Genomic DNA, 20,072 nt, shown 5'->3' with positions numbered 1-20,072 from the left:
AAAAAAAAAAAAAAAAAAAAAAAAAAAAAAAAAAAAAGATAGGTTAGGAAACTTCATTAGTCTTACAACAAAAATACCAAATATTAAAATATTTATTAAAGCTTTTTTAGAAAATAATTAACTTATGCATTAAGAAAACATGTACATAGGCGTATATGAGGGGACTTGGGGCCTAACCCTTCCAGAACTATTGTTGTCTATTTTGTTCAGGTAAATGTAATTGTGCTTATCATATTGAACTTGATTTAGCGAATGTCAATAATACAATAACTACTTATGTTATCAATTTTGAAAACTTAATTAGTAATTATATATCATATTCGTGTTTCTCATCTGAACATAGTAAATAATATTATTTTAGATTCTAAGCAGTGAGTTGGTACTTTTGAGAGACAAAAATTGAAAATTCTCAGTACTTTTCTTAATAATAATTAGGGAAAAGAAAAAAATTTAATGAAAAACGGGGTTTTTTACACAATACTACTTTTTGGAAAAATTGATATTATTTTTTTTTGGTGTAGGTAACTTTGTATATCTACTCGAAATATTCACTACATATTTGTATGCTTTTTGACTTATTTTAGGCATATTACGACATTTTCAATGTTATGTAGTTGTTTTATTCTATATGTTCTTATTTCATCACCCATTTTTGTAGAAGCTTGGGTCTGCTATATAAAGCTTATGTTGATTTGGGGATCGAGGCCAATTTATTGATGCCAAGTTTATTGAATAGACATTTCGAGGATTACACCAGAACACAAATAAGACTTTATTATACATATATATACATACATATATAGCTATAGAAGAATGAATTTCATGAATAATACTAACCTATCAAATTGTGTTTATTACTTTCTAATAATTTTCTTTCCGCTTCTATGTATTTCACCGCCTTATAACCATCGTTGCAATTGTAAAAGCTGAATGGTTGGTAAGAACTGTATATAAAATCACCAAAATACTCATCAACGTATGTCAAGAGAATTCTGCGATCATAGCTATCGATCACTTTTCCTCCATATATGATTTCACCGATTAGATACTTTAATGAAGTCCAAGGTATTTCATCGGGTTTACTTTTTCTCAAAAATATAGCAATTATTTGTTGACACATATCATATTCAGAATATTCAAAATTATATGATAAACTCCATCCAAATTGATTATACTTTTTACGTTCCTAAAATATAATTAAGTCTTAAAATCTATGTTACTGATAACCTATAGTTAAGAGTATTAATTAATCTAAGAGTTTACTAATAATATTCCATGGAAAAATAGTAAAGCGTATAGCAAAGATTTGAAAGCAGGATGAGGATTTTTATCTTCTTGGTCGTCAAAATTGTATTTATCTAAAGCATTCTGCATACACATCTTCATATGATTTAAAGGTTCAATAATAACTATTTTAAACATAATAGAATACAATTTATTTGTCACAGTGTTTTGGAAGTTAAGTTGATACACAAAAAAAAAACGTTACCTTTTAATGATCTGAGTAAAAGTGATATTGGAAATGAATCACTCAGTGATGAATATCCATTAAATATAAGCCATAATCTGAAGTTTGGATGCCAACTTTCATTTGCTTGTTCTAATATACATTCAATATCGTACATAAAACGAATAGAAAAATTACAGTTTTGAACAATCAACCAATTTCCACGATACATTGCTGATTTTAAAGCTAAATAAATAACCTAATAAACACATTATTTATAAAATTTATATCGTTTATATTTGTTTTTGTATTGTTATAAATATTTGTTTATTGATAATTAAAAATTACATTGTCATTGAAAGTTCCTAATGAAAGAACTTTGAACGTTGGACCAGTTATATCATTTTTTTCTGCAAGCTTAGTCAGATCTTTGCCCGGATCTGATCCATTATTCAATATCAAAACACATGGAGTTAAATTTGAAAATTTTTTATGTATATATTCGAGACTAAATATTAAAATACAAATTAGTATACAACTTAAAAATCATAAGAGTTATTATAAAAATAATGTTTGAAATGCTGAAATACTACTTGTCAAAATTATGATTATGATTTTATAGAAGGTGTATATATATGTATCAGTGATGTACTGATGCTCTAACGGTATCCCAAATTAATTTTTTATGAGCGTTTGAAGAATTTTAGGATATAATTATTCACACGTGAATTAATGAATTTTCATTGAACGATTTACTCATTTCGTAGTAATTTAAAAACAAATAACTGTGGATACTCGATATTTTTGACAATTATTTATTTTATCGTTTTTAATTTTTATACATGACTTGTTTTGAACAATTTAAACATTTGAAATTTAAAATTTTTTCTAGTTATTTTTCTACAAATGTCAATAAAACTGTTTTGGTTGGATCAAAAAACTTGACAAATTAATACTAAGTTTCTCGTAAGTTTTTATAACACAAATTAATTTACCCTACTATATTAGTAATGTCTATACTAACTAGTAAGATGAATTACTTTAAAAGCATGAATATCATAAAATATACTTAGTAATATAAGCTGCTAGGAGACTGTCTTCGCTCAGAATAGTTTTTCGTATACTATAATTTGATATCATTGAATTAAACTGTAATACATCCATTAAATTGATTTACACGACATTTAAAGTACAGCAGAGCAGTACCCATTTCATACTTGCCCACTTTTTTTATTGTTATAATTATTTTTTTCTTTTATTGTTGGCCCGCACGAATGCAACATTTTACTATGGTGATTTGTGGCCCCCAGACGAAAAACGGTTGAGTCTTGGGCAGTACTCGTATATATTATGATGAAACAAATTGTAAAAATAATGTTATAGCAAATTGTTGACAGTGTAATTCATGATAATTACCACTTAATTTTATGATTATTTATAGTATTAGATTTTTAATCGTTTAAAAATATTTTCAGCTTTGATAAACTTAGAAATATTAAATATAAACTAATTTTAGAAATTTGAGTTATAAACTATGTGTATTTACTTTGTATTTTTTTTATTGATACAACTCTCGTTATTTATTTCAATTATTTGATAAACGTAATTTTCAACGCATTGATACACTCGATCAGTTCGAAAACATCTTATCAGCATTAACACATCAAAATATTTGTTAATTTTGATAGGTATAGTATTTTTAGATTCTGGATATTCTGAATGAAACCACTAAAACACAAAAATATAAATACAATTATCTTATAAATATTAAATCAATAACAAAGAGTAATGATTCTTTATTATACAAGTGCCTATATATTGTATTTAAGACGTTACAGACATACGTATATTACTTAAGTTATACATAAAAAATATATAGTTTTAAAATCATAATATTTAAAGCTGTTTTATAATAATATTTGGTTTCGTTACTAGCAAATAAGAGTCTGTCATATGCGTACAGTATAATATACCTATAAACTTATATACATTTAATATTTACATATTACTAAACTGAAGAAAAATATTTTATGACATTTGGATGCTCATAATATTGACCCTAAGATTTTTATGAAATGTGAAACCTAGTTCCTGCTCCAATATTAATAAATTTTAATTTCCATAATCACATTTATTTTTATAATAACTCTCTTCCCACCTATAATCAAGGCTCTTCTAACTATATTTTTCGTATCACCAAATGAATTTTTTATCACTAATCGCTATTCACTTGAACCTCACTTGACCATAATCAAGGTCAGACACCACCTATTTAGTAATTTAGTATCGTTTATCGTACAGAACTACAAACAGGCTTCGATAGGTATAGGATTTGTTTGGGTATCGCTGACTCGCTGTATCAACTATACAGGAATAATTACTGAATTTGCTGAAAAATTTGCTTAATCCATAAAATTCCTCAATATCAATATCCCGTGGACAGACTTCAGTCTTATTCTCAAGATATGCATAAAAGATCTATGCCTAAATATTGGATAATTGAACCAATTCATTGTGTGTTTGGTATAGAACGATTTTCCAAATAATCTTACTCCGCCACTAGTTTTATAAGTTCACAATCTTAAACTCTCTAAAAAAAATTATTTAAATTAATATTGATTTAAAGTTTTGTTGAGTGATATCCCCCTCTACACTCTCCACAAAAAACCAATTAACAATGATATATCAACTACAAATCACACATCACGCCTACCTATCATCCCATTTTAACTTTCAAACACACCGTTAAATATTCAACTTTACTTTTTTGTTCTAACTGCAACAAACTTTATTCTCTTTAATTTATCTTTCTTTAACAATACATTTTTATATTTTTGTACGATTATATTTTCGTAATTAATGTTATTATTACTTATATTACTTCACCTAATTTTCGTTATTAGGTACCTACGACCAACCTAATTTTGTACAACTTTACCGAAATTAAAATAAAAAAATGTTCATAACATAAAAATATAGTTTACCTCTTTCCATTTGTCGATGTTATTACAAATATGTTCAATCAGATTTGAGAAATTTTCAAAGTTCGTGCTTAAATTAACAACATTTTGCCAACATTTATTTGATAACCATGTTGTTGGATTTTCTATGGTGATATTTTCAGAGTTTATAATATTTCCTTTGATGAAGAATATTAATTCTGAATTAAATAAATATCCTGCATCTTTATCTAACGTACACGCTATTTGAAATAAAAATAACAAGTTGTGTTTTTCATAAATACTGATACTACTAAATTCAAAAACATCATTTGTTAGTTGATCGATAATATTTGATATCCTATTCAATACATTTAGATCTGTTTTTGCTAAATCAATTGAATTTAAAAACAATTTTATAAACGACTCAATTGAAAATTGGTATAATGGGTCAATATCTTTTAATCCATAGAGGGACATATAAAATAAAGTCCCTTTTTGTGATACAGATTTGTAAATATCTCTAGACTGATCAATTAGAGTCATTGATTCAATAGACAGTTTTAATTCTGTAGAATATAAATCAATTTTTAATTTTATGTCTTCAAGTTTATTTGAAAGATGTGGATTATCAATCAAAGGTTCGGTACAGTTAATGATTTCTTTTAAAAACAAATTTTTAAATGCTTCAAGTTCTTCCATTTGTTGATACATATTTTTTACTATTAGTTCTTTCTTATCTCCTACTTCTTTTATTTCATGTTTGATCACCAAATTAAGTAGCTGGCCTTCCAAACCCTAAACATAAAATAACCAAATAGGTAAATAAATTAACAAAAATAATACCGAGGTAACTCATGATAACTATACATAGAAAGCTGTAACATATTAAAATAGTTAAATTTAAGATTTATAAACATATTAATATACTATTATTGGCTTACTTCTTGTGTGATTGAACAATTTATTACAGTCATATTGGAGTAGATGGATGTTGTAATCTTTGGATTAGTTTGTTTAGTCATCAAGTATAATCTGAAGTTTTGATTATGCATACATTTTTTATCATCCATCTCCATATATTCAGCATCAAATGACTCAGCTAGACAAATAAACATAAACACATTTATTTTAAGAAAATTAAGATTTTACAATAATAATGTATAATGTCTGTGCACCTCTGCTAACTCAATTTACTTACATTGTACATTTTTATTTAATAAATCCTTTATATCTAAATCCATGTTTTCAAAATCAATAAACATTACTGATTGCCCATATTGCAAAGCATTTTTTAAATGCACAGTATAATCGTTATCAGCAAATGAAAGAATTTTTAATGAGTTATTTTTTTCATGGTTTTTAATCCAATTAAATCCTTGATTATGTGGGTCAATACAAAGAGGAAATCGATTAGATTGAGTCATCAATATTCCATTTTGAATTGTGTATTTGTCACAAGGCAAACCATTCAAAATCAAACTTCAGAAAACAATAACAAAAGAGCAATTTTAAAATGTACATATTATTTTACTAAAAATAAAAAATAATACTATAAATTATTAAAATGAAGGTTACCTCTACTTTATAATAAGTGAATTAAAAGTGTTTAAATATTGCAGGATTTTATTTTGTTGAAAAAAATATTAATTACAAAAAAAATAAAGAATAATTACTAATGAATAATTACTAATAAATATTTATTGATTTATTTACTCATATATCACTTTTTCATCAATTAGTTCTTTTTCTAGTTCAATGTTCAAGTCGATTGGTAATTCCAGATCAATAATATGATTGTACCAATCGTTAAAAAAAATTTTTTCGCGATATTCTAATGAAAATGGACCAGCATAGACTAAAAATGAAGCATTCAGTAAACAATTACCGATTATTTGATTTTGTATTATGGTTTGATTTTCTAAATCTATAATCCATCTAAAATTTTATTATAAGATCAAAATAGATTTTATTGACATTAATATTATAATCAATAAAAAAACATTTAACTTATTTTTTTTTTACCTTTCGTGTACAGATTTTAATCCTTCTATAACCTTGTCAGCATATTCAAATTTAATTTTCAATTAACAATTATCTTCTTTTAGTTTAATATTTTCCTTAGATAAATCATCTAATGATTTTTCTAAATTTGATAAAGTGCATCGAGTATTTTTTAAACTATCTTCATGTTCTTTTAGTTTTAAAGTATCATTAAGATAGTCTTTATCAAATTTATTTATCTTATTTTTTAAAGGTATAATGTCTTGATAAATATGACAGTATTTTAAAATAGACTCAATAAAATTTAATATGCTACATTCCACTTTGCTAATAGATTGAATATCAATTGTTTTTTTCAAAAATTTTAATTTTGTTCGTACTTGAGTTTGATGTCTTTGATTAATTTTATTTGCATCCAATTCTTGTAAATTATTTAGAAAATTTGGTTCTTCGATCATATCACTTAAGCTTTTCCATGTATTCATATCTTTAATGCCTCTTAAAATAGCTACACATTCAAGTAAAGTCATAACTGATTCAGATGGTGTGTCCAGAGATCTAATGAAACATAAGTATAAATTAAAATAATTTTATAGTTTCCGATAAAAAATATATATTATGTTAATAATTATTATTGCTCACTTTAATTCTGTTAAATCGTCTGAACTAATTTCATTCAACAAAGTTCTAGTAGTACTTAAAATAGGTAATGTTTTATCGACTAACTCTTCCATTTGTTTTTTTGTGTTTATAATTTGTTCTTTTTTCAAATTTAATTTTTCTGTACTATTATTCACAATAGATATTATTTCTTCTATAAGTACACGAGTGTCACTAATTTGTTTTGTAAGTTGTTGACACATTTCGTTTTTCTGTATAATTGACAAATCTTGCTCAAGTAATGTATCATGTATCCTGCCAAGTTCTGAAGTACTTTCTTCGATTTTTTCTAAACCACTTTGAATATCTTGAGACTTTAGAAAACACAATATAATAAAATAAAATATTAAATCCAGTTTAACGTTTTAGCATAACATAAATTATTGACTAACTTACAAATCATTTGTAAATTATGGATGGCAGATGGCTTATATTTTATTATATTCAGAAAAGCTAGTAAACGAGTTATGACATTATAGGATTAAAATAATGATAGACAAATATAACAGACTATATAGTTTCAAAGAAATATGGTTAAGATGACGTAAGATAACGTTCAGTGGCGTTCCGAAAGTAGGTTTTTTTGAGGAAGTTGACTCAAGATCAAAATGTGTGTGAGGGAACTACAAGAAATAGCGTTGAAATTATTATCTGTGTAGGTACTACCTATATTGCATAATAGAACATTAGATCCTTAAATAACTTGTTACAAAGAAATTTATTATGATGACAAGGAACACTATTTCAAATAGTGAAATTATGTTATGTGGACCATTTAGGGGATGGTATTCTTAAATTTGAAAACAATAATAAAATAATGTTTGTGCCACAAAAATAATTGTGTTGTATACATAAAAAAGTCTTAAGATGTCATTGTCTGTAATCTTTAATTGTTTTCAGACACGTATACACCCCCCTCCCCCCCTCCCGAAAATGAATAGTTGTGTAATTCATTTATATCAATCATCGATAACTACAACAACTGGTCAGTAACAATTTGTTTATGAACCCCCACTCGAAAATTTTTTTTGTGTACGTGCCTAAATTGTTTTCATATACTTCTAAAAAATACAAAAAATTATTTTGTTTTATAGATGAAATACTATTGTATTAATCTGTAAAACTATTTGAACTTTTTTTAAAGAAAAATAAACCATACATAATTAACAATTAAAAATCTATATTACCTATAAGCCTTTATTATTCTGCTCATACGGTAAGATACGTTAATAAATTTATTACTTGGTGTCACTAAGATGCAAACAAAATACGCCTAGATATATTTTAATTTAATACATTAGGTAATATTATGTAGATAAGATGTAATATATATAAATATATATAGATGTAAGTTTTACTACACAAATTGTGTTTATTTTTAAATGATCAAATTTGTTCCATACAAGACATTGAATAAATATGAAAATAAAAAATAAAATGATAATAAAGTAAAATTAGTTAAGAGATGTCAGTGCACCATTTGTTTCATCTCTCTGAGACACGCGCAACATAGCAAATGTATAACCAGCCTTGTATTGTTACTTTTAATATTAGAATGAATTTACCTATTATTAAACTTTAAGCTCTAAGAACATAACCTGTGTCTCTGTTTTGGTATTTTTAATAATATTTAAATTTTTATACAATGTATAAACGTTTTTAAATTGTAATAATTTATATGCTCATAACTTAGATCAAAATTAATACATCATAAAATAAACATTATAGGAACACAGGTAATGTTCTTAGCTTAAAGTTTAATTGAATCCACTCTAATATTAAAAGTAACAACACAGGGACAGGGTTGGCGCTGTTGAACGTAAATTTGGTATGTTGCGTGTGGGTCAGTGAGAGAAAACAAATAGCGCATTATACTTAAGCATAATTTGTTAGTTTAAGTAAAATATTATGCGATTCAGTTTAAATTTCTTATTTAATTCAATACTTTATATTGGTATAACCTATAATGTAAATTGTAAATTTTAATTTATAAGTTTAAGTTTGATTAGTTAATACAATACCTTAATAAGTGACAGACTCGATTTTTTTTTAACTAAATTCTTGTACATTTGAGTACAGTCTACTAAATGTTTCAATGTGAAACAAATCTTTCTAGTTGTATGATTAAAAAATGTTTTTGCATAATTTTCTGCAGATTTATGCATGTATACACTTTGTTTTATTACATTACTGACGTAAACATCTGGAATTACTTGATCCTAAACGTAATAAATAAATTAAACATGAATAATATCATAGTATCATAGTTGTATATTATTTAAAAGTTAACGAGATATTTCACTGTACTTCATACATTTTTAAATGACAGCAAGACTATGTGAACTCCATTTCTCGTCACTATTTTAACTATAGAATTTTGCGGTAAAAAACCATAGTATTTTACACAAACTTAATATAATTATTGTAATATAAATGTATAAAACAATAAAACATGGTAGTATAGTAAAAGAATGTTGGTTCTGAAACTTTAATGTTGCATACTTGTGATGGAATAACGATTCTCCAAACATATTTTGCGATCTACCAGTGTGAAAATATAAAGTAAACAAAGATACCTATAGACGTATAGCTTAAGAACCAATATTCCTATTGTACTCATAAAGAAAAAAATAGTTTAAATTCTTACATTAATTAAAACTTTTTCCACCACAGCATTTAACGCCTCCACGGGCCATTTATTAATCCAGTTAACATAAGTTTTATTCACGAATCCGGGGTAATTCCGAAATATAAGTCTAAGGTTGTTTCCAGGTGACATTAATAACACAATATGTAGATTGTTTAGACAATTTTTTAAAAACATATCTCTAAATTAAATGAATGACAAAACATAGAATAATAACTCATATATAGATATATTGTTTAATGTGCAATAAAAAACTTACGTTGTGATTTCACTCGATGTGTTTGTATTTATATCTTTAAAACGCTGGACCATTTCTAAATTCTCTTTTTGATCTAAGAATAATGAAGGCACAAACCCGTTCGTTAATATATTATTGATAAATTCTAAAATTCCTATATAAATCATACAAAATATATGTACAAATATTAATAAATTACCATAATTAGAAATTAAATTAAATTATTTACACAAGTAAATACTTTTATGTATTTATATTTCATAAATCCCTGTTTAAAAGAGTAGACAAAAGCGAAATAAAATATAAACTTAATAATATTATGTCTTATTTATTACAAATGCATTGGCAGTTGCAAGTTGTAAATTGTAGTATTAATACTCAATTGTATTGTTTTTAATTACCTTCTTCAATAACATCAACTTTGTCCACTATGAAAACAGTAGGCTGATTTTTTATTCCTACTTTCAAGAATATATTTTTCAAATCATGTTTAAACTTTTGTTCGTTCATTTTAAAATGGTGTTTTGAATGAAATGAATTATTTATAAATATTTCATAGCCTAGAAATATATAAATACTTAAAATTTATTTTTAATGTGACATAATATAACTATAATAATTGTAATCAATAGTGAAAATAAAGAATTCAGTTACCTAAGCATAATTTTGACAATGATTATAGATAGTTTATACTGGACTAATGAATAATGATTAAGTCGTATTATAATTAAAAAATATCACTAATTGTTAAGTAATATTACCAGATGTGAATGCAGCCAACTTTGAGAGTGATTTTTTTCCATTTCCATTAGAGCCAATCAGCAAAACATGCCCTCTATCCATTCTTAGCATACGATGAATTCTAATTAAATGATCTAATGCATCATTGAAAAGTACCATGTCTAACAAACCATGATATTTTTTATATTCTAATAGTATCTGAAAGGTATTACAGTACTTAGTATTAAACCAACTACAAATTACAATTATTAGGTACTAGATAGTAAACTTACTTCTTGAAATAAATAAAATACAGAATCGTAATCTATTAAGTCCTCATATATTCGAATTTGATTGTTGGAACTAATAGCATTCCTACAGTCACCGAACAAAAGAGGATCTCTAAGAACATATTCCACTTGTGAAGGAAAATATGTTTCTAATTCTTGAGTAAGGTGACGTTCAATCATTTTCCGATCCTAAGAAAAATGGTCAAACCTTTTTAAATCCAATTCTTAGTTTGATTAATTTACTGTCATTAGTTAATTTCTATTTCCGATTTCGGATGCATACATTTTATTAAAAATATTTATAACAAACAACATTTTTTTTTGAAATTTAGGTTTATAGATTTTAATAAAATATAATAATACTTGATGATAAATTAATCTATCACATATCACTCTGGTGAACTCGTTCCTCCAAACTCGTACAAATGATTCTGTAGTTGTAAATGTGTTGGGCATGATGCGGGTCATACCACTAATGATAAAACTTATATGACACAAATTGAATACGTAAATGAATTTTTCTGGTGTTTGATGAAGTTTTTTAAGTACTAACTAAAATTACAACATATTATTATTATTATATTTTTATATGATTATTATTTAAAAATGTTCCAAAATATACTTCAAGTATTATTCAATAATACTGATACTTGAATAATTTGATTATTTTATAATTTACACACTGTTTGAACTTATATAAAATATTAAAATATAAAAACATACTTTGTATAAATGTACTGTCATATTTATGATATTATGAACTGCAGATTTTATGTTTTCTGTAAAGGATTTTGTATGTCCAGATAAAATAGAATTGAAAATATATCGAATTGTATCATCAGATGGAAAAGGTAATAAAAAAACTGAACAAAGTGACAAAAAACGTGTATCTAATTCATTTCGACCACCTCCTATGTGATTCATAGCTGCAAAGAAACCTAAAGTTCAAATTGAAAACTTTAAAATAGGTATTGTTAATACTGTTAATTAAATAATTGATACGGTACATATATCCACGAGCTCTTTCCAATTGAAACATTTGTGTCTATCATACATGCCTTGTTTATCAAATATACTTTTCAATAATGCAATAGGTTGTTGTGTACCACATTCATCCATCTAATATTCAAATTTTTAAATATATATGGGTATTATTTTATTATAATACATTAGTGTAGCAGCAATAAATAATAATTATTATTAAGAGTATGCCACATGGGCATTTGTTGTTTTCGTCTAATATAATTTTTGCCTTTAAATACATTTTATAAAGGTAAATTCATTCTAATTTTAGAAATGGCAGAGTAAAATGTATCATTGTAAACGTACAATTTGCCATATTTTACATTTGTAAGACAAGACAACAAAAGCCGTGTGGTGTTTTCTTAATACTTATACGTACTAAATTAAACAGAATTATATATTTTGAATTTGATAACGTTATCTCTCCTATCAATATAAGAAATATATATATATTGGTGTATATATATTTTTAATAAAAAACTAAATTAATAAAATGTAAGTACATGCTTACTTGTGGCAAATTTAAATCATCGATAAAATAAACTAATCGCTTTCCAATTGGTGGGCCATATGTTTTTCTAGAATGCCTTTCCAAATTTGTTTCTAAATTTTGCTGAACATCTAATGACGAAGTCCTAGCCGATAAATTCAATGCCATTTTAATCTAAAAAAATAAAACTTTAAATTAAATTAATAGTTACACTGTTCAGTTAAATTTTTATTTGTTTTTGATTATCATATGTACACAACTAATTATAATATTTAAGATTCACTTGAAAATTAAAAGTACCTAGTTAACTATAATTTTAAAAGCATAAATTATATAATTTAACTGATATATGGATTAAAAATAATTTAATATTTTATGTATAAATTAAGTTTTTAATATAAATATTGGACACTTGAATAATTTTGGAAGATAATCATTTTTTTCAGTTGTAATTATAATACATTCCTGTACGATTTTTCCAAAACAAATAATTATTATTATACAAATTGTATAGTACTATTTATGTTTGGAAACAAATTAACCATTTCATCATACTTATATATATATGTATACATATATACATATATATATACATATATATATGTATAAATGTATGTTTTTATAATATAATATTAGTTTTTATTGCATATTAAAATGATTACAATGTTATTTACATAATATTTTTGATCAAGATTACGTATGAAATATTTCATTGTGGCTGTTTTTCCGGAACTCATGTCACCAACTATAATCGTAGGACGTTTTACCTGTAAAAACAAATAAATACACCTTATGATGTGTATAGATTGAATACTATATACATACGGCTAAAAATGTTTACCTTTTTAAATATTGCACTTCTAAAGTAATACTGAAATAAATAAAAAAAATTATTGCTATTATGTGTACGTGAGAAATATATATGTGCTCAATGAATAATAATAATAATAATGAATAATGCATAATTACTTCGTTTATTAGTTTTAATATCCACACTAATCTAGTAGATTCCACTGTAGGAACAAGTATATCGTCAAATGTAATCGTATCATTATGAATATACTCTGGGACTGCCTTTTTCCACGATATCCACTCCAACGTACAAAAATCTAAATAATAGTCATACCAAGTAGGCTCACCGGATGGAATGTATTTTAAACGTTGTTGTTTTGACTGTTCGTGGGCGTTTGAAGCAGTCACAAAACCAGATAATTTTTTAACATTTTCATCAAACGTGTGACGAGATGTCACATCAGTTAGTAACGTACCCAGTGATAAATATAAAGCTTGGATGAAAACGGCTTCCAACACTCCCATTCCAGCCACAAACGAAATCATTGAAGTCAGTGGAATGGCAATATCACTGCTAGTCATTGCAGTTTTTTTACGACCGACTTTAATCGAATCGTTATTGTCTGACGAAACTAAAGGTAATATGGTATCCAAAATAAAACAAAGTTGAGTAATCTAAAAATGTTACAAGAATAATCCATTATTTTTAAAATTCCATTCTTAATGATTATTGAGAGTACATATTTATAATGCATTTTAAAATTTTGTATTTAGTATTTACCATATTTAATTTAGTTTGAAAAACAGCAGTCTTTAGCGGGAAAGATTTATTCAAGTCGTTTCCATCTTTAAAAATTAAATTTAGCAACGCGGGTACGTATTTTTGAAAACATTGATCCAATGCTGTTTGCTCCATTAAACTTCGTGGTTCTAACCATCGTATCCAAAATGGCATATAACCAAGATTACTGGGATCAACATACACTATACCCATTCTAGATATCGTAGATGGAGCTGAATATGATAAGTGGCCGACTTCAAACAACAAATTACATTGTGGTTTTATCCTAAAGAAAAAATTAATTATGGCATTGATTAAGCTTATTAATTGTAGCAGAAAAATTTACATTTTAGTCTTTATTTAAATTAATATTAAAAAAATGTATGACTAAATTGAATTATCTATAAAGTAAAAAAACTAATTCCCCGAGTATGGAGGTAATATAGCCATGTTGGTACAGAATTTAACAGAAAGACCTGACAAACAAAATACCTTCTATTCTATTCAATATTTAAAATTTGTGTTTTAACAATTGAATTACTTGTACTACATGTATAGTACAAAGTACAACATATTAATTTTTTTCGATACCTTCTGAAGATAAAACATTTTAAATTTTGTTAAATTTTTTTAGAAAAATTCAAGATAGCTAATTTGTAAATCTTATTTTTAGAAACATTTTGATGGTAAAAACGTAAGTCATGTAGTTTATTTTTTTTACTTTTTATAATATCGATTTGAAATGTAATAACTATTTTTAAAATATTCTTTTTATTTTTTACCATAAGAATGTTTTTAAATTATTTACCATCCATATATTTTCATAATTTTTGTCATACGTTTAACTACATAATATCAATTTTTTTTGTATGTCAGGTCTCTATCTGTTACACTCTGTATATATACAGGGTGATCCAACAAGAATGCTCACCCCATGTTTTTCTTTAATAATGAAGTTGTTCAAAATCTGATTTTCGGAATCTTTAAAAATACTCAAATACCATAGTTTCATATCCTTGTGATTTTTTGTACCACTTAAGGAGTGTCCTGTGGCGATACAAACTTTTGTTTTTCAAATGAGAACCCCACTTTTTTACTGTAAATTATTTAGCGGATAATTTTTTTGAGAATTTTTATGTATTGAAATCAAAATTCGAACTAGTAGTTTTCTAGTTATTACATATTTTGTGCTAAGGATAATATAGTTTATAATAAAAAAGAAGGATATGCTTATATAGTATACGTTTTTATCTATAGTGTATACACATAATATAAAATAATACGTAATTTTATATTTATTTAGTCAAACACTTAGGTAAATAGCAGGTAAAATCCTTCTTGATTTATTTAGTTATTTTTTTTATTCCATGTGTAAAACTGTACAAGCATATCCCTATTATGGACTTTTATCCTTAGTACAAATTTTCCAATAACTAGGAAAGCACTCGTTCGAATTTTGATTTCGAGACATATAATTTCTAAAAAAAATTATCTGCTAAATAATTTAAAGAAAAAAAGTGGGGTTCTCATTTGAAAAACAAAGGTTCGTATCGCCACAAGACACTCCTTAAGTGGCACAAAAAATCTCAAGGATATGAAAATATGGTCTTTGAGTATATTTAAAGATTCCGAAAATCAGATTTTGTAGAACTTCATTATTAAAGAAAAAAGGGGATGAGCACACTGGTTGTAACACCCTGTATAATATATATTATTTAGGTATAATAATATTTTTATTTACACATAACGCATACATTTAATAATAAGTTAAGAGGACGCTACACGGACATTTGTGGTCTCCGTCTTACAATAGCACGTATTACACCAAGTTTAAGCTCAGCAGATCATGTTTGGCTTCGTTAGTTTAAAAATTATAGTGAAGCGACCTATTATGAAACTTAAAGGTAAGAATATTTTCTGTATTGCTGAGTGGGTTTTTTTTACGAAACTTCGATTTTTTAGTAAGTTATGAGCATTTTTAATTTGCGCTATATTCTTTAAGCAAAATTTGTTTAAAAATTGAACTATCGTACAAAACACACATACAGACACAGACAATATTTTTACTATCAAGTTTCATAATTGAAAGATTCATTCTAATTTTTAACTAACAAAGCTTAACGTGATTTGCAGAGAGTACATTTGGTATATTATGCACTATTGTAAGCAGGGTTTAAAGTGGTAAAAAAATTTAGATGGAGCTAATGTCTCCATATAGTTTTAAGCGTTCCATATATAATTGTGTGCATAATGTCTAATGTATAAAATCCTAATTTGTTAAAGGGGACGCATTTCAACCGCCGTCAGAGGTGGGGGGAATGAGTCCTCTTGTGCCCCCCCCCCACTTTAACCCCTGATTGTAAGACGGAGACAACAAATTAATGCCAGTGTGGTGTCCTTTTAAAGCTATGTCAGAATAAATAACCCACCTAATTTTCTCTCCATTTGATAACATTAACATTCTATTATCATCCATGGCAGGATTCAAGTCATCAACCCAAATTGAATCTATATCACCGTCGAACAAAATAAAATGGTTGGACTGATTATTAGGGACAATTGGTTGATTAATATTTCGAAAAATATTTGTCAATAATCCATCATTCCAAGATTTTGTAATTGGATCTACATAACCGTATAACTCTAATTTAGTAAATGCTTTAGGGTTAAGCGTTATAAGTTTCGTCGATATTTTTAAATGATTTAAAGTTTCACATAACACGTTTATTATAACAGATTTCCCTCCACTTGTTGGTCCGATGATTGCAATTGAATTCCTATTTCTTAGTATTTCCATAATTTCGTTGATTTTTTCTATTTGGGTGTCAATTTTTACAAATTTTTCACGCTTCAAAGCAATTTCTATAGCTTTGATAAAATCAGCATCTTTTGTTTTTAAATATTTGGTGTTTGGAAATAAGTCAGATATAAATGATAAAAATAAAGCAATATCTTTATCAATTAATTTAGGCAAGTTTAAATCTCTGAAAAATACAAACTGTATTAATTTTTGAACCAAATAAATGTTAATTAAAATTTATTATTATTATTATTTACTTATTAAATTTAAAATTTTGTTTTTAATATTATTAGTAAGCAAAATCGGAACTTTAAACTGTACCCTACACAGTAATGTACTAATTTTGCATATACATTACGCCGTTTAATAAATATTTTAAAAACAGTTAACTACCATTTTCACACTAGTAAAGAGTATCCAGACATCCAGGTATACATACTATAAAGAGGGGTAATTTCCCCCCACTGAAATTTCATTCTCCCCCCCCCCCAGACAAATACAACTGTCAACAAACTGTATTTATTATATGTACAATACTCATTATGATTACCTATAACTTATTTAAAATAACTACTTGTTTCTAAATTTAAAATTTTTTAATTTTAATTTGTAATGATTAATAATGTTATGATATTTAAAACTAATTAGAATATTATCAATAAAATACCAACACATTTAGTACAATATATAAGATAATCAATTTTATTTTTATTACCTATTACAATTAACATGTTTTGTTGAGTTATGAATCAATTAGGATAGATTAAAGTTAATTCATTACTCGATCTGATAAAAATAAAAATAATATACAGTAAAGTAGTATTTTTGGCTTTTTTAGAATGCATGGTATGATGGTTTAAATTATAGTATGTTTTTAACTCAATAACTATATCAACATTATTCAAAACTGGTAATAATATTATGACATGTTAATATTATATTCTATTCAAACATAAAATAACTAGTAATTACTAAGTAATATTAAATATTATTATTTTTATTAAGCTATGCCAACCTTAATATTTTCATTATTGCTAAACTCTCTTCAAGCTCTGGTTGATTGGTTAGTAAGTATCTTGCAGTCTTGATGACTAATTTTAGAGATCTTAAATCAAATGTGTAGTTTAATGGATTTGAAAGTCCATCTTTACATAACTTATATAATAATGCTATTTTCTTTGACAAAGTCTATTAAAAAATGAATTATAATGATCCTGATTTTTATAGATACAATTTAAATTTAAGAATAAATAGCTTCTAAAACCTTACTTTAGCCTCCAAAAATCCTTCAGAGTATAAAATAGTGAAGCATATCTGTTCAAAATCAGGAAGAAGACAAATCACTGGTCTAAAATGACTTTTTATTATTTCATCAATTTCTTCTTTTTGTAAATTAATTTCTTCAATATTCATTGTAATGAATATACCAATTTTTGGATTAATACTTATATTATTTTCATGAAACTAAATAAAAGTATTCATTATTATCTTTAAATTGTAACATAGATAAAACTTTTATAAGAATAATTTTTTAACTACATTACATTGTTTTCGTTTTTGTTCCCAAATAGTGCCCATTTCATGGAAAATAGTAAAGTTGATATAACAGACAATGTTTTTTGAGAAATTCTACTAAACTTAGTAAACAATCCCCAAATTCTACTTTGGCAAATTCCATTTAAGAACTGACTAAATGTCTGATGGTCCAACCCATCACTACAGTTAATAATTTTACATATATTGCCAAAAATTTTTGCCATAGCCATAGTAGTTTCGGTTTTACCAGTTCCTGTAGGACCTATATTATAAACGGCAATTAAAACATTTTTAAGACTATAATATTTATTTATTTATGATACTTCAGAAGGTTGTAATACCTATTTGTAATAACTATTGTAATTTAAATATTTTAAGCTAATAAAATCAAAAAATCAAAATAAGAATAACTTTTAAGCTATTATAATTGTATAACAGAAGTCTGTGCACAAAACTCACGTTTCACAAAACTATAAACCAATAATTTAAATTACACACTTTGTGTAAAATCTGACAAGTTATTAAGTGCTTAAGGGCTGCATTACATTACTCATTAGTCATTACAAATAAATTAACCCTTAATGAAAGTATTTTTTGGTTATTCTTCATACTTAAAGCTTTATAGGTTATAATTATATCTACAACTATATGGTTATGTAGCCAAATCTAACAGTGTTTTCTTACCGTGAGTTGCACCACCTAAACACATCATTAATGCTTGTGTGAACGTTAAGAATATACGATTAGTTAATGGGGTTATAACAATGTTCTTAGTTGATCCCATAAATTCATATCCATAATCAAAAACCCCTAAAAAATTTTAAAATATTATTGTAATTTATTGAAAACCTAAACAGACGAGTAATGACAAACATCAACAGCCGTATATAAGGCACTAAATAATCAATATTTAGCACAATCAATTATATCTAACACTGACAATTCATCTTTCAAATTTAATATAGAAACATTATTTTATAAAGGTATCACCCAGTATAATCATCTCAATATTAAATATTTAAGAGTTATTATTTATTAATATACACGGTTTTTACCTGAACACTGAGATACGTATAAATTGTCCTTGCTTTTTATCCAATATGTTTTAATTACACTGTCCCATTCAAATGATTTTGCAAAGGTCACACTAAAAATTATATTAAATTTAAAGGTATTTATAGAACTAATTACAAAATTATCGAATTAATTACTTATTTATAACAAATGATTCAATAATGTCCCTATGATGAACATCTAAAATTATTATAGAACTATACTTGTTTCTTTTATTTTCCAATACTTCTTTTCTACTTTGTATAACTATTTCATTGATTTTTGTATTCAACTGCTTTAAATATTGTTTCATACTTAAACGGTTCCCCTAAAATATATGTATATATTATAATACATATATTTATATTATATTACATTACGACAGATACAGCATAATTCAAAAATTAGTTGACTACAAATTATAAACAGTGTATTAATTGATATTAATACAAATATAACTTACTAATTCAATTTCATCAAAAACATTTTCTACTTCAACAGTCCACCACACATTATCTGCAGTCAAGCAAACTGATAGTGGAAAATTATTTATCCAATCAAATCTAGTAGTTGAACATGAAACAAATCCTAAATCCAATATAGCTTTTTTAATCATAAAACGGTTTGATTTTTGCATTTGATCAATGATTTT

At 25.6% G+C, this 20,072-nt stretch overlaps 3 protein-coding genes across 3 annotated transcripts in view; all 3 read right to left on the bottom strand.

The window, feature by feature from the left end:
* The window catches only part of LOC111028024 (dynein heavy chain 10, axonemal-like), a 9,462-nt gene extending 3,143 nt beyond the window's left edge, over positions 1-6,319 (bottom strand). Inside the window, exons 1-9 of the mRNA XM_022306554.1 lie at positions 6,103-6,319; positions 5,588-5,868; positions 5,331-5,488; positions 4,432-5,184; positions 2,994-3,175; positions 1,796-1,955; positions 1,490-1,706; positions 1,264-1,409; positions 838-1,186 (exon numbers count right to left, since the gene is read on the bottom strand). Coding sequence (XP_022162246.1) covers positions 838-1,186; positions 1,264-1,409; positions 1,490-1,706; positions 1,796-1,955; positions 2,994-3,175; positions 4,432-5,184; positions 5,331-5,488; positions 5,588-5,813 — 2,191 coding nt within the window. The 5' untranslated portion in view covers positions 5,814-5,868; positions 6,103-6,319. The remainder of the gene's footprint in view (positions 1-837; positions 1,187-1,263; positions 1,410-1,489; positions 1,707-1,795; positions 1,956-2,993; positions 3,176-4,431; positions 5,185-5,330; positions 5,489-5,587; positions 5,869-6,102) is intronic.
* On the bottom strand, positions 6,225-13,209 carry LOC111028025 (dynein heavy chain 10, axonemal-like). The gene is made up of 14 exons (XM_022306555.1): positions 13,133-13,209; positions 12,480-12,632; positions 11,953-12,064; positions 11,669-11,883; positions 11,309-11,497; positions 10,949-11,134; positions 10,697-10,874; positions 10,337-10,495; positions 9,957-10,089; positions 9,698-9,878; positions 9,072-9,269; positions 7,033-7,364; positions 6,412-6,948; positions 6,225-6,324 (listed from the first exon to the last, which is right to left on the bottom strand). Exons 1-13 carry the CDS (start codon positions 13,193-13,195, stop codon positions 6,474-6,476), a joined length of 2,574 nt encoding a protein of 857 aa, XP_022162247.1. The 5' UTR covers positions 13,196-13,209; the 3' UTR covers positions 6,225-6,324; positions 6,412-6,473.
* The window catches only part of LOC111027984 (dynein heavy chain 10, axonemal-like), a 21,254-nt gene continuing 14,378 nt past the window's right edge, over positions 13,197-20,072 (bottom strand). The window contains exons 28-38 of the mRNA XM_022306500.1: positions 19,579-19,748; positions 19,423-19,514; positions 19,052-19,177; positions 18,376-18,629; positions 18,101-18,295; positions 17,847-18,019; positions 16,461-17,015; positions 14,032-14,317; positions 13,428-13,925; positions 13,300-13,329; positions 13,197-13,247 (exon numbers count right to left, since the gene is read on the bottom strand). Of these exons, the coding sequence (XP_022162192.1) occupies positions 13,197-13,247; positions 13,300-13,329; positions 13,428-13,925; positions 14,032-14,317; positions 16,461-17,015; positions 17,847-18,019; positions 18,101-18,295; positions 18,376-18,629; positions 19,052-19,177; positions 19,423-19,514; positions 19,579-19,748 (2,430 nt within the window). The remainder of the gene's footprint in view (positions 13,248-13,299; positions 13,330-13,427; positions 13,926-14,031; positions 14,318-16,460; positions 17,016-17,846; positions 18,020-18,100; positions 18,296-18,375; positions 18,630-19,051; positions 19,178-19,422; positions 19,515-19,578; positions 19,749-20,072) is intronic.

The sequence above is a fragment of the Myzus persicae genome, unplaced genomic scaffold (genome assembly GCF_001856785.1).
Source record: "Myzus persicae strain clone G006 unplaced genomic scaffold, MPER_G0061.0, whole genome shotgun sequence".
Taxonomy (NCBI): Eukaryota; Metazoa; Arthropoda; class Insecta; order Hemiptera; family Aphididae; genus Myzus; species Myzus persicae.
The sequence above is the reverse complement of the archived record's forward strand: the minus strand, read 5'-3'. Positions and strand labels throughout refer to the sequence as shown.